The sequence below is a fragment of the Lissotriton helveticus genome, chromosome 7 (assembly GCF_964261635.1).
Source record: "Lissotriton helveticus chromosome 7, aLisHel1.1, whole genome shotgun sequence".
NCBI lineage: Eukaryota > Metazoa > Chordata > Amphibia > Caudata > Salamandridae > Lissotriton > Lissotriton helveticus.
Window position 1 is genome coordinate 462,997,163 of NC_136068.1, and position 14,498 is coordinate 463,011,660.

The 14,498-nt window shown below is 47.6% G+C and overlaps 1 protein-coding gene across 1 annotated transcript in view; it reads left to right on the top strand.

Moving 5' to 3' along the window:
* The window catches only part of SEZ6L2 (seizure related 6 homolog like 2), a 201,290-nt gene that overhangs the window by 121,696 nt on the left and 65,096 nt on the right, over positions 1 to 14,498 (top strand). Inside the window, exons 3-4 of the mRNA XM_078652419.1 lie at positions 12,038 to 12,427; positions 13,324 to 13,457. Of these exons, the coding sequence (XP_078508545.1) occupies positions 12,038 to 12,427; positions 13,324 to 13,457 (524 nt within the window). The remainder of the gene's footprint in view (positions 1 to 12,037; positions 12,428 to 13,323; positions 13,458 to 14,498) is intronic.

The window sequence follows — 14,498 nt, forward strand, 5'->3', positions numbered from 1 at the left end:
AAGATTCCAAGTTATTCTGGGCCACAGTGAAATGGGACAGGGGAGGTTTTGCGGCTCAACCAAAAAATCATGTTGCAAAAAATTTATGGATTCATTTTTTCCAACCACAGTATGCCCGCAATCCATTGTATAGCCTTGTTCCCCCCCCTCCAACGTCTTTTTTTAATCACAAAATATTTAACGAAAAAGATGTCAGTATGGCCATGGATTGCATAGCAGGGGGAAAAGCTCCGGGGATGGATGGAATTCCGGCAGATGTGTTTCTTTCTGACCGGAAGTCTTGGTGTACCTATTTTATGTGGCTGGCCAATGCTGTGGCTATGGGAGGGGAAGTGCCCGCTTCATGGAAGGGAGCAGAAATCATCCCTATATTTAAAAAAGGTGACAAAACCCAGGCAAAAAATTACAGACCTATTAGTCTGATTGATACCGCACAAAAACTTATGGGGCGTCTGGTCCAGAATAAATTGCAACAATGGATCGACGATAACAATATATTATCTCCATATCAAGCAGGGTTTCGTCCCCTAATTAGTAGTGTTGACCAGGTTTTTTACTTCCTAGCCATTTACTGGAGAAATGTCACATTAAAAAAAGGTACATTGTATGCGGTATTTGTGGATCTAAAAGCCGCTTTCGATCTGGTCCCGAGAGAAAAACTATGGCAGACCTTGGCTGATCTGGGCTTAAGTCAAGAACTACTCACCCTCCTCGTGCGGCTTCACGAAAACAATTTTGCTAAAATCAGATGGGGCAAGCAGGGAGAAGTGACTGAGTCCTTCCCGGTGGAGCGAGGGGTGAGGCAAGGGTGTGTCCTGGCGCCAACTTTATTTTCAATCTACATAAATGGTATAGTTGATTATTTGAATAAATTCCCAAGTGACGCCCCAACCATAGCAGGCTCACGTGTCCCCGTCCTAATGTTTGCGGACGACACTCTTCTACTTTCACGCACACCGAGTGGATTACAAAAAGTGGTTGACGCCTTTGGAGAATTTTGTGATAGTCGGGGTCTTGAACTAAATACCTCCAAGACCAAATTTATGTGCCTCAACCACCGGTCCACGTTTAAAGGTACAATAATGTATAAGGGTACAGCACTTGAGAAAGTCGATGCCTTTTCATATTTAGGAATTGTTTTGCAGGGTGATATGAAATGGAAATCGCATATCAACACGGCAATATTAAAGTTTAGTCAGCTCGCAGGCGTAGTCGCCCACAAACATAGAACGTCGTTGACAAAACCTATAAAATGTGCCCTTGAAATATATAAACTGAAAGTATTGAGCGCTTGTCTATATGGTTCCGAACTGTGGGGCTTCTCAAACTTGGGAGAGATGGGGCGGGCGGAAAATAAATTTTTACGTGGACTTGCAATGGTCCCTCAAAGTACACCTACTATTCCACTAAAACTGGACCTCGGTATGAAAAATATCGAGGATATAGCTCGGCTACGACCATTGCTGTATTGGAGGTGTCTGATGGTGACCCCAGAGCTAAATCATTATGCCAATGCTTTGTTAGATGTTGTTGAGTATGACTGCTTTCATTGTATTGGATGGCTAAAAGAACTCCGCGGCCTCCTTGCAAAATTAAAACTGGACCATTTATGGGGTAACACAGACGTAAATAGTTTTCCATCGAAAACAAAATTAAAAGTATTGTACTGGGAGATGGTCTATTCATCAATGTATTGTACAAGCGGTGCATCGAATTTGTCATCTCGTTTTTTGAATATGAAAATGTTTGCAGTGTGTGAACTCTATTGGGATATAATCGAACGTCCTTATGACCGGAAACTATATTTCCAATTCCGAGTTGGCACACTTCCAGTAAATGCCTTTAAGAGTCACTGGTCCCCATCATGGGATGAACATTGTTATCACTGCAAAGAGCAAACAGAGCACATCTCCCATTTACTATTTTGTTGCCCCTTATATGCAAATCCAATGCGTAAATGGTTAAAACCAGTTTGTTTAAATATTGGAACCCGTAGTCAATCGACAGCATTGAGAATATTAGAAACTGACTGCTCCCCAAAATTCGTGATTGCTGTGGCAAAATTTCTTGCGTGGGCCTGGTTAATTCGTACTCGTGCTCTATTGTCAAATGCCATTTAATGTAGGCTGATTGTCAGGTTTTATACCTTTTTCTATATGAAATTTTTTTAACATTTTCTCTTTTTAGGGAAATATATCAATTACGAATTTTATTGCCTTGAAATATTCGACTGTCAGATGTTTAATATGTATTTTAAAAAGTTATTTTTAACTTTAGTATTTATTTGTATAGGGTTAGGATGTATGCTTTTATGACAAATGTCGAATAAAGCTTTAAATTGTAAAGCAATTCCCCTAAGGACCACCACAGCACCTGTGGTGGCAAAAGCCCTCATTGCAGTTTTCTCAAGAGTGGGCTTTCCAAAGGAGGTACTCTCAGACAGAGGTACAAACTTCATGTCTGGGTATTTAAAAGCAATGTGGAAGGAGTGTGGAGTAAACTACAAGTTTACCACACCCTATCACCCACAGTGCAATGGGCTTGTGGAGAGATTCAACAAGACCCTCGAGGGAATGATAAAAGGTTTACCAGAGAAGGTCAGGCGGAAATGGGACATCCTTTTACCCTGCTTGCTCTTTGCTTACAGAGAGGTCCCACAGAAGGGGGTTGGCTACAGCCCTTTTGAACTTTTGTTTGGCCACTCTGTGAGGGGTCCACTATGTTTGGTGAAGGAAGGATGGGAGTTACCTCTCAAAAAGCCTAAACTAGATGTTGTGGACTATGTACTTGGTCTCCGCTCCAGGATGGCTGAGTATATGCAGAGAGCATCCAAAAACCTGGAGGCCAGCCAAGAATTACAGAAAGCTTGGCATGACCAAAAGGCTGTTCTGGTTGAGTTCCAGCCAGGGCAGAAGGTGTGGGTGTTGGAGCCAGGGGCCCCAGCAGCACTCCAGGACAAATGGACTGGACCCTACCCTATCATTGAGAAAAAGGGAGAAGTCACCTACTTGGTTGACTTTGGAACCCCTAGGAGCCCCCACAGGGTGCTTCATGTAAATCGTTTGAAAGCATTTGTGGACAGGGAGGACATGAGCTTGCTCATGGCCACAGATGGGGAACAGGAGGAAGAGAGTGACCCTCTCCCAGACCTGCTTTCCCAGAACCCTGATGATGGTTCAGTTGATGGAGTAGCCTTGGCAGGCAGCCTCACTGACCAGCAGCAGATGCACTGCAGACAAGTTTTGCAAGCCCACAGACACTTGTTTTCACTCACACCCAGTCAAACTAACTGGTGCACCCATGAGGTGGACACTGGTGACAGTCTGCCTGTGAAGAATAAGATCTACAGGCAACCTGACCATGTCAGGGATTGTATAAAGGCTGAGGTACAAAAGATGTTGGAGCTTGGAGTGATTGAGCCATCAGAGAGCCCATGGGCTAGCCCAGTGGTCCTTGTGCCAAAACCTCATACCCAAGATGGAAAGAGAGAAATGAGATTTTGTGTGGACTACAGAGGTCTCAATGCTGTCACTAGGACAGATGCACATCCCATTCCAAGAGCAGATGAGCTCATTGATAAATTGGCTTCTGCCAAGTTTCTGAGCACATTTGATTTGACAGCTGGCTACTGGCAGATCAGACTAGCTGAAGAGTCAAAAGCCAAGACAGCATTCTCTACCCCTAGTGGACATTATCAGTTTGTGGTAATGCCCTTTGGTTTGAAGAATGCACCTGCCACTTTCCAAAGGTTGGTGAACCAAGTCCTTGCTGGGTTGGATGACTTTTGTGCAGCATATCTAGATGATATTGCTGTCTTTAGCTCCACCTGGGAGGATCACCTGATCCACCTGAAGAAAGTTCTGGAGGCCCTGCAAAAGGCAGGCCTGACTATCAAGGCTACCAAGTGCCAGATAGGGCAGAGCAAGGTTGTATACCTGGGCCACCTAGTAGGTGGGGGTCAGGTTCAGCCACTGGAGAGCAAGATCCAGACCATACAGGACTGGGCTCCTCCAACTACCCAGACACAAGTCAGAGCCTTCTTGGGCCTGACTGGGTATTACAGAAAGTTTGTGGAAAACTATTGGTCCATTGTGACACCATTAAATGACTTGACATCCAAGAAGATGCCAAAAAAGGTTCAGTGGACAGTTAGCTGTCAAAAGGCATTTGATGACCTGAAGAAGGCCATGTGCTCTGCACCTATCCTGAAGAGTCCTGACTACTCCAAACAGTTCATTGTACAGACAGATGCTTCTGAGTTGGGGGTGGGAGCTGTGCTTTCACAACCTAATCAAGATGGCCAAGACCAGCCCATTGCTTTTATTAGCAGAAGGCTGACCCCCAGGGAGAAACGTTGGTCAGCTATTGAGAGGGAGGCCTTTGCTGTGGTTTGGGCCCTGAAGAAGTTGAGGCCATACTTGTTTGGAACTCACTTCCTAGTTCAGACAGACCATAAGCCCCTCTTGCGGCTAAATCAGATGAAGGGTGAAAATCCCAAACTGCTCAGGTGGTCCATTTCCCTACAGGGGATGGACTTTACAGTGGAGCACCGCCCAGGGACTGACCATGGTAATGCAGATGGTCTCTCCAGGTACTTTCACTTAGAACATGAAGACTTATCTGGTCAAGGTTAGTTTAATGTCCCTGCGTTTGGGGGGGGGGGTTGTGTAGGAGAGTAGGGTCTGCTATCCTATGGTCACCCCAATTTTTTTTATTTTTTATATACTTTTGTGGTGTCCTTTCATTTGATATTACAGGACTGTGATTGGTAAAACAGCTCGCTTAACACGACCTCTTGAGTTAAGCCTTTAAGGCTGCTTAGTCTATGCTACCATTAAGATAGCTTGTCTACAAGGTTGACTTACAACCAGACACCATAAGGGAAAGCTTGGACTGATACAAGGTGGTTCCAGAATTGGAAACATCATATATCAGGCCAACTTCTCACAACCACTAAGCATTGTCTTGATGAGGTCAATGGGTCCAGGACTTAAGAAATAGTGACACATAGTATCAGGATTTAAAGGGCGAGAGTGGTGAGAAGCGAGAGAGAGAGAGGGCAATTACAGAAGTGTGATCAGAATAGAAATGGACAGTAGAAAAAAACATGGAATAGACTAGAGAAGAAGGGAAGGTGCAACTGTTGCAGAATGAATGGACTGGGGAGGGTAAATATGAGGGAATGGATGAGGAAGGAGGGATAGAAAGTGTAGTGGTTGAAAAGAATACCATGAAAAGAGGGAGTAAGAAGCAAGATAGAAGAGAAAGTGAGTGGAAATGAGGGATGAAGGATGAGATAGTGATGAAGAAAATCAACAACACATGAGCTAGGGGGGCGTGGTCTGCCGAGCTGCGAAATGGCCACTAGCTGAGCTCCGCCGGCCAAGAACTAATCCTGAATTAATCTGTATGCACGGAGAGCTGTTGCTGTGCTGACAGCATTTCCAGGAGCTTTCTGGAACACGAGGTATCGAGTGAGCCGATTTTTGATCCTGCAGCCCGTTCCTGTGATGAGCGGTGAGCCCCGGTGGCGGTAAGCAAGGTAGCGCACATCGAGGCAGCTGCTGTGTGCGCTGGCCCCACCTGAAATTTAGTCCGTGGCGTTCCACGCGGTCAGGGCCGTATGCCGCGTATGGGACATCTGGCTGGTGCTGCGTTTGTGCATCAGCACACAGAAGGTGAGGCACCCACCCGCTAATCTACGTTGGGCACAGCTGCCTTGAGCTCCGCTGGGCAGCATATGCTCGGGAGTTGGAGATCCGACACGGCTGGGAGCAGTGCTGACCCAGGGCCTGCGTGGGTGTCCTGCTGGGCACCTGCTGCACGACTGAGGTTCGTAGGGGCAGCGCAGAGGCCGCAGATCAGTTAAGACGCCGGCGGTGCCCTCGCTGGAGAGCTGACAGAGGCAGGCTGCCCTGCTGAGCGGATTGAAGCTGGGTGCTGGGCTCGGGTGCCATTTTGTGTACTGGTGGCAGACCCCTGTAAGGCGAATGCAACGTACATGGCATTGACACTTCTGGATGTGCCCCGATGCCACCAGTGGCTCTGATTACCCCTTCAGACGCCAGGCCTGGGTGTCTTCAGTGTGCGCAGTAGGGCGCGTGCAACAAAGGTGTCTCAGTAAAGAGAGACATACCCCATCTTGCTGGGACAGGTGGATGCGCCCTGCTCATGCGGACTTAGTCTTCTCTCCGCTGAGGTCCACCACTTCATTGGCGTAGGTTCGCAACGGTTGGTACGAGCTGGTGGGGGGTCTGGCAGTTCGGCCGCACTTTGTACCATCACCGGCCCTGTGAAGCCCCTATTAACTGTTTGCCCCCCCCTGTCTGTGGTGTGAGGGGAGACGTGTCCCTGGTGCAGTTTATCAGAGTTCAGATTTTTCCACGAGGAGCACTTGCGCCGAGACACCGCTATGAACCTTGCAGAAGCAGTTTGCAGGGCTCAGGCCTTGCCATGGGCAAACAGGATGCAAAACAGCAGAAGCTGAACTTCTACAACAGGAGAACCACAAAGCTCACATAATCGGACCCACAGATCAGTGCGAAGAGGCCACCCGAGACCCAGACATAAGACCGAGGGGAGGATTTGAGAACTTTGATGCTGGAGATGAGAGCTAGCCTTCGTAACATTGACACCAAGTTAGATGTACTGACTACCCAACTGGGCTTCGTTAAAAACAGGTGGGATCACACGAGACCCATCTCAATGTTCTTGAAAATCGGGCCTTGGACTTCCACGAGTTTCAAGTTGAGACCAAGGAACAGCTACTACATATGGACAGGGTGTTAGGCATCATTCGCACAAAGAACGAGGACTTGGAAGCTAGGTCCCATCGTAATAACCTGTGAATTACCGGACTACCGGAGACGACGGCTGTTTCCGAGATGGAGACCAACATCGTTGATTTGCTTCACGAGCTTCTTGATCCCAATTTATCTGCAGTGTTTGCAGTGGAGCGAGCTCTTCGCGCCTTGGGGCCCAAATCCCCGGTCAGGGCTCCTCCCAGACCCATCCTGGCCAGGATTCTAAATTACCAAGACCGCGATCTTCTCCTGCGTCTGGCCCGGGAGAAGGAGACTATCACACACAAAGGTAATAATATTTTCTTTTATACAGACTTTACACCAGCTGTGCAGGCGACGAGGCGTGAGTTTCTCCCTGCCAAGAGAATCCTGCTTCAAGCTCAGATTCCCTGCTCGCTGCTATACCCTGCCAAGCTTAAAGTAACGCACGATGGAACTGCACATTTTTTCACAGACGCAAAGTCTGCCTTAAAGTTTGCAAAGCACGTTGGCGGAAAAAGTCTAAACAGGGTCAGTGCCGCATGAGTGACAGTGATTAATGTGGTCCTAGTTCTGTTAAGTAAACTGCCTGATATTTTATGCTCTGTGTTGGGCTGGGGCCTGTAAGACACTTACTTTTTTTAGCGCAACTCAGCCAATTTGTGTTCCGTATCTGCATGTTACGGTGTCTTGTTATCATTCAAATGAGCATGGCGGGCCTGGCGCTGCCTGATGCGCTATGCGTTGAGTTGGGCTGGAGCCCCCAAGTCTCTTATTGTTTTGGGCTGCACAGCCAATCTGTATTTCAAATCTGCCTGTTACGGTATATTGGTATCACCTTAATTTTTGTGAGACAAGCACAGCTCTCTGCAGTTCTCTTGGCCACCCTGTTTCTGCAGGGATGTCCGCTGGCGTTACAGCGCCCCCCTGGGAGAACTCCCTACAGCTGTCTTTTTTTGTTTTTCTTTCTTTTTTCGCACTTGAATGGTGGGACTGGGTATTCTGCAACTTGATTGGGGGGTTGGAGTGGGAGGTGGGTTGGGGTTTGCTGTTATGTTTCTAGCCAGTATATTGCTGTACATTTTTGAATAACACAATTGGATACTATTGTCCACAGAAATGAGTTTGGTTCCAGCTGTAATTTTACACTATGATCAGATGGCCCCTTACGACAAGCTTACATTTTTTAACTTGGAACATTCGTGGGTTGGATGACTGCAGGAAATCTCGACTCGTCCACTCATATCTACTATGACACCACATAGATGTATGCGTGTTACAAGAGACACACCTAAATGTTACACCTTCTCCCAGGCTCAAGCACAGTAGATGGAGCCATGCATACTCATCCATTTACTCAAACTACTCTAGGGGGGTGGCCGTGTTGGTTAGACGGGGTCTAGACTGGAAGGAAGATGACATACAAGTTGACTCAGAGGGGAGATTCGTCATACTACTGGGTGCTTTAGGCGGGATTCTGGCTGTGATAGTTGAAATATATGGTCACAATGTGGACTCTCCTGTCTTTTTTCAAGATGTATGGGCCAAAGTGAAGGCGACGAACTGTGAAACTATTCTCTGGGGAGGAGATTTTAACGCAGTACTAAATGATGATCTGGACAGGAAACGCAATTATTTTAGACGGCGACCTAGTCGATATCTGGAGGCGGTGTAACCCACTGGCCAAAGAAGGGACATGCATTTCTGAACAACACAGGGCGTGGTCCAGATTGGACTTCTGGCTGGTGTCCCGAGATGTTGCTACGTGGACCAGTGAGATCTCTCATCTTCCCAGATTCCTGTCAGACCATGCACCCTGTCTCTTGCGCTTAACACTCCCAAACTCAGTTCCACGCATGTTTACTAGGCGGCTGCCACCGGATGCCCTCTTAGACGATGCTTTCAAGGACGAAATTAGAGGTGATATCACTGACTATTTTACCCTTAACGGTGGCTCGGTTGACATGGAGGCCTCTTTATGGAAGGCTATTAAGACGGTAATTAGGGGTAATTGCATAGCCCGACAGGCTGGAATATTCAAGGCTATACGGGGAAAGCTTGAAACTCTAGAAAAACAGAATAAGGAGCTGGAAACACAATTGTATTCCTCTAGTGATTCCACGACGTTGGCTCTCTTGAAGGAGAAATTGTTGGACTTTGAGGAAGAGGCACAGCGATAAGTGAAATTTTTAGGGAAACATTCCCAAGCCAGACGATACGGGGAGGGGGATAGACCAGGGAAAACTCTGGCTGAGCTGCTTCGTGCCCCAAGGTCTACTGCTTACACAACTGAACTAAAAGGAGCCCAACAGTCTGTGATTAGAGTTTTCCAACTTCTACTCTGACCTATACACCTCTACCCAGGACAATATTCACGAAGGCCTATTACTCTTTCTTGACTCATTAGAATGACTTTGGTTGGGTCGGGGACATATGGAATATTTGGACTTCCCTTTTACGGTGGAGGATATCGCCCAGGTCATAAAGAGCTTACCACTGGATAAGGCCCAGGGGTCGGACGGTTTAACCACCGCATTCTATAAGGCTTATGTAGAGGAGTTGGCGCAGCACCTCATAGCGCTGTAGGAGGAGGCTCAGACCTCGGGCATTTTACCACCGACAATACGTGAGGCGATCATAATTACACTGTTGAAACCTGGGAGGCCCGAGAATGAATTTGAAACATATAGGCTGCTGTCACTAATAAATGTGGATGTGAAGATATTGGCAAAGCTAGTCGTAAATTGGTTACAGCCCCTCCTTCCATTAATCGCCCGCCCGGACCAATCGGGCTTCGTTCCTGGGAGCTCTACATCACATAACCTCAGGTTCTTTTTTGCAGTTCTGCACTATTTGCATACTGACTTGCACGCCACCACAGTTTTTCTAGATGCTACAAAAGTGTATGATATGCTTGAATGGCCATATCTATTTTCAATTTTGGGTTGTATGAGGTTCAGCCCTCTGTTTATTGGCCTAATCCGTCTGCTATAAACCAAGCCGTCTGCTCGGATCCGAGTGAACGGTTTGCTGTCGCTCCCGTTTGACATCTCGCGGGGTACGAGGCAGGGATGACCATTGTCATCTCTGCTCTTCGCAATAGCGATGGAGCTGTTAGCAGCACGTATTAGACAGCACCACACCACCAGGGGGATTGGGTTTAGCACGTGGAGCCTTCTTATTTCACTACACGCTGACAACGTCGCACTGTATGTCATCGATCCGGCCACCAACCTCACTCCGCTTTTTCGGGAATTTATTACATTTGGGGGCCTTTCTGGCATCTCTATTAATTGGGCCAAATCAGTTATATTTCCCCTGACAGGCGCCACTACCCCGGCTCTCACCGAATTTCCTCTTCAGTGGGCAGACAAACCTGTGAAATACTTGGGTATATGGCTCAGTAGTAACATGCAGGATATATGAGACAAGAACTATGGGCGCGCCATAACATGGCTTGTCCTTAGCTGGGAAAATAGCATTGATCAAGATGGTAGTACTACCGAAACTACTTTATTTAGTCGTAAATATTCCCACCCCCCTCACACAAGCCTTTTTAAAATCTCTTAGATCCCTACTTGTTTCACTGGTCTGGGCGGGTGGACAGGCAAGGGTCTCTTGGGACCTGTTGACCCTTCCCCTATCCCCGGATATGCAATTGTATGCATGGAGCGCTCAGGCTTAGTTCCTTCATCATTGGGTACACCCGACTCCTTTTCAACCGCATGCAGATGTGGCGGCGTCTGCCCCCTGTAGGTAGCATTATATCAAACCTACAAACGTCCCCGAGACGGCATAGACACGGTCGTACGCCTGCGGTGGGCATTGGATGAGTTAAGACAAAGAGCTTGCATTTCTCTCCTATATGCCCCGTCAATACCCCTAGCACACAACCCAATGTTACCCACCATGGGCGAGGGTACAAGTAGAGCCTTAGCGCAAAAATGGGTCTTTGTACTTTTGCAGACCTCTACCCTGAGGAGACATTTAGGTCCCCGCTGGTTTCCACTGAAGGGCAAGATGTACCGTTTTCCGAACTTTTCATATATCACAAACTCTGGGCTACGTGTCGGGCTCTACATGACACCTTCCCGAGTTCCCCGCCAACTCTTCTTTGTAAAATGTGCTTAAGACGGACTCTACGCGCAGACTAATTACACGCATCTACAATCACAAGCAGAACTCGGCTCCCGTGATGCAGCCAAGGGCATTCCAAGGATGGAATGAGGAACTACAAACACCACTCACTGAGCAACAATGGGCCTATTGTTGCAGCCAACTTACGGCTCTGTCACCTAACTATAAACTTTTGTTTAATACATTTTAAGTACCTCCACAGATTCAATAGGACGTCTCCCAGCTTACATCGCATGCGATTGAAAGATGATAACAGTTGTTGGAGATGTGGCTTCGCTCCAGCTACTTTTATACATATGGCATGGGGCTGTCCACGGCTATTGTTATTTTGGTCCAACATATTCAATAAGATCCACCAGATAATAGGTACAACTAACGAACCCAACCCCCTACAGGGCCTGTTGAGATATGTGAAGGCTACACCAGTTAAAGTTCGTAAATTACAAGTTTTACTACTCTTATTTGCTAAACGCCAAGTGGCCATGCATTGGGGAGAAAGGGGACACCTTCTATGATAGAATGGATCCGAGATGTCACATTTGGGCATTCGCATTCGCAATTGAATACATTTTGGGAGCTGATGATGATAGAGACATATGGGAGCCTTTTGTAGTTTGGGCCCGTGAGCATCAGGAGGCGGATGGATGCCTGCTGGAGGCACCCACGGCTCTGTAAACAAGCATAGATAAGAATAAGAGTGGTTGTGGCGCTGGGGGAGGGGATTACTGCATGACGGGCATGGTTTTTAAGCTGTCGAGATTAATTATTTGTACAATGCCGAGAGGGGAGAAGGAGTGGATTTTAAATTGTCATTCAAGATACTGGTTGTTGTTTCCCGTAGTGGGACGGGTCTATATCCTTACATGTGGTATGCAGTGGAATGTGCACGCTTGTACCAACAATTGTAATTATAGTGGTATATGGATGTATAGACAATGATGTATCGATATGCAACTGGCTTGTTGGTTGTATTGTTTATAGCATTGTTTAAAATATTGCAATAAAAAAATTAATTAAATAAAACCAACACACGAGCTAGTAAGAGAGAAGGAGAGAGGGGATCCTTTGCCTTAACGGGACTGAGGCAGTAAGACTAATGTCACTTTCATTTGTTGCAGGCACTACCACAAATCCCACACAGGCACTACCTGTGTACCGGAGGCCGGCGGTGGCAGGAACAGATATAACCAGTATCCTGACCACTGTGGTCATGGCCCCTGCGATACCGGATGGGCAGCCACCTGACGATGTTGTCACCTCTCCGCCGGCTGACTTCCTGACCACACCACCAGTCACTGCAGTGACACCAACTGTGCCACGTCCAGCAGCAGAGGAGCCAGATGCGACCCACTGGAGGCCGGCAGGGTCCCTACCACCAGGCCCACCCCGGGAGGCGGAGGCACCAACCGATGGACGGGCGGGGCCAACAAGTTTCATCCCAGAGGCAGACGAGGAAACCACCACCACTCTGATCACCACCACCACCATCACCACAGTCCACACCCCTGGTAAGAGTGACAGCCACGTCTGCAGCAAATTCAGCCTGTGGCTCAATCTGTAAACTAAGAAAGACAATAAAGGAGTGGAATATTGAAGTGAGTATTACTCCCCCCTCCATGTGGAGAGCAGTGGAAATATCTGACTCTACTCTGGTCTCACCCATAAGTTCATGACCACAGGACTAAGGGCAGAACAGGCCACAGTTTGAGGGTGGGGACGTGCATGTAGTCTCAAACAGATTCTTTAGTTTGCAAATAACAGAAAGAGTGTGACATAAGATGTGCGTAGGGAGACCAGAGTGAGTATGAAGATAGTTACGCGCCCCAACTGTCTTTCTGTTGTTGCCTACCGAAACAGTGAAGACATGAAGTGCCCATGCTACAAAACTGTGCCAGCTGAGATATCAGTGCGCCAACATGATCAGTGGGTGACCAGGAAGGCTGCATGTGCCAAAGACTCCTTAAAAAGCTTCCTGGGACTGTCCAATGTCAAATGAGACAGTATGTGGCCAAAAGGACAGAACTTCGCAAAATAGGAATATGCTATGGACTGCAAGTTAGTACTATGCTGTGGTGGAAGGTACCCGACTATCTCAAGGACAAGGGGATCTGTCTTGGGGAAAACGCTGTGTTACGGGGAACGGCACTGTGTCCGGGGAGAGAGTCGTGCACTAAGAGAGATGTGCAGGACCCAGGGTGAGAATAAGAAGACATTAGGGTGCCTAAGGACAGAGTTCTGTGGCCGAGGGGGTAGTATTTTCTCAAAAGAGCTTTACCCAGATATGATGGGCTGTGCCAAGTGACACAGCACTGTGCCTATAGGAGACAGTACTGTCTCCCAAGAGGTGGGTCCATTGTTCTGGAGGAAACATTAACTTACGGTTGTTCTTCTGCCTTCTCTTTAGTTCTCTGCAATAACAACCTCACGGACCCGGAGGGGTACATCGAGTCTCCGGATTATTCTGGCACAGCGTACTACGGAGGCCTGGACTGTACTTACAGCATCACCGTCTACCTGGGCTACGGCATAGAGGTGCAGGTAAGCGAGCAAAGATGGCACAGGTATCATTATATATGACATTCAAGGCGGGTGGCTGCAGCTGCGTGAGGACGGCGCCGTTCTTGAAACACGTGACTGCTGGTCTGAGCGGGAGCGCGCCATGACGCAGCAAGAGTAGGTGCGCGAGAAACCGAAGGCGCGAGCGCGCTGGAGGGACAGAGATGGGAGAGACGGGGCTGCGAGGCACACTGTCATGGCAACGAGTCTGCAGGTGTGAGAGACTGTCAGAGTACAAGGAAAGCATATTTGAGAGAGGGGTAGAATATCCTCTATACTGATACAGCACGGGCTGCGACTTTTTAAGCATACTTCCAGTGCTTTAAATGGAAATATAGAAGTGCAGGTACTTACTAATTAGGGTACCTGTTTGCTCCTGAGAAGTGCTGGTACTCTCCCATTAAATGCATTGCAGGAATGTTGAGATATGCCGGTACTTTTGCTTTCAAATTAAAAAAATGCAGGTACTCAGTTCTGGGCAGGAATGTGTACAACATTCACAGCTGCAAAGTAAGCCCCGTCCTTCCATGGAACAGGCAGAGCAGTGCACTTAAACAGAAGGAAGCACACAGATACATTGTTGGTAGCAGTGATACAAACTGTTCTTACAAGAAAACCTGCACAGCAAAGTAGTTCAGGCTTTAATCAAACACACTGAGTTGGGCAGGAGACGGCATTAGTGCAAGCTCCCTTCACACACCAACAACCACAGCCTGAGCATTGTTCCATTGCCCTGCAGCAAGTTCCCATGCCAGACTACCTCAACGTGGTAAACAAATGAGATAAGGCCACAGAGAGGGCAGGAGGCTTCGGAGGTGCAGAGGTGGAAATACTTACAACAACAAACACGCTATAATGGCATTGAACATTGTAAGGATCGTGTTCAGATCTAGATGACTTCCCTGGCGTACCATTTCCAATTCAAGTGACCTCATCAGGGGGACTGTGCCCACTTCTGCGTGCCAACCTCATCACAGTGTCTCCATTTCTGGAGGGGTCATCTGGAATTTTGTGTTCAACACC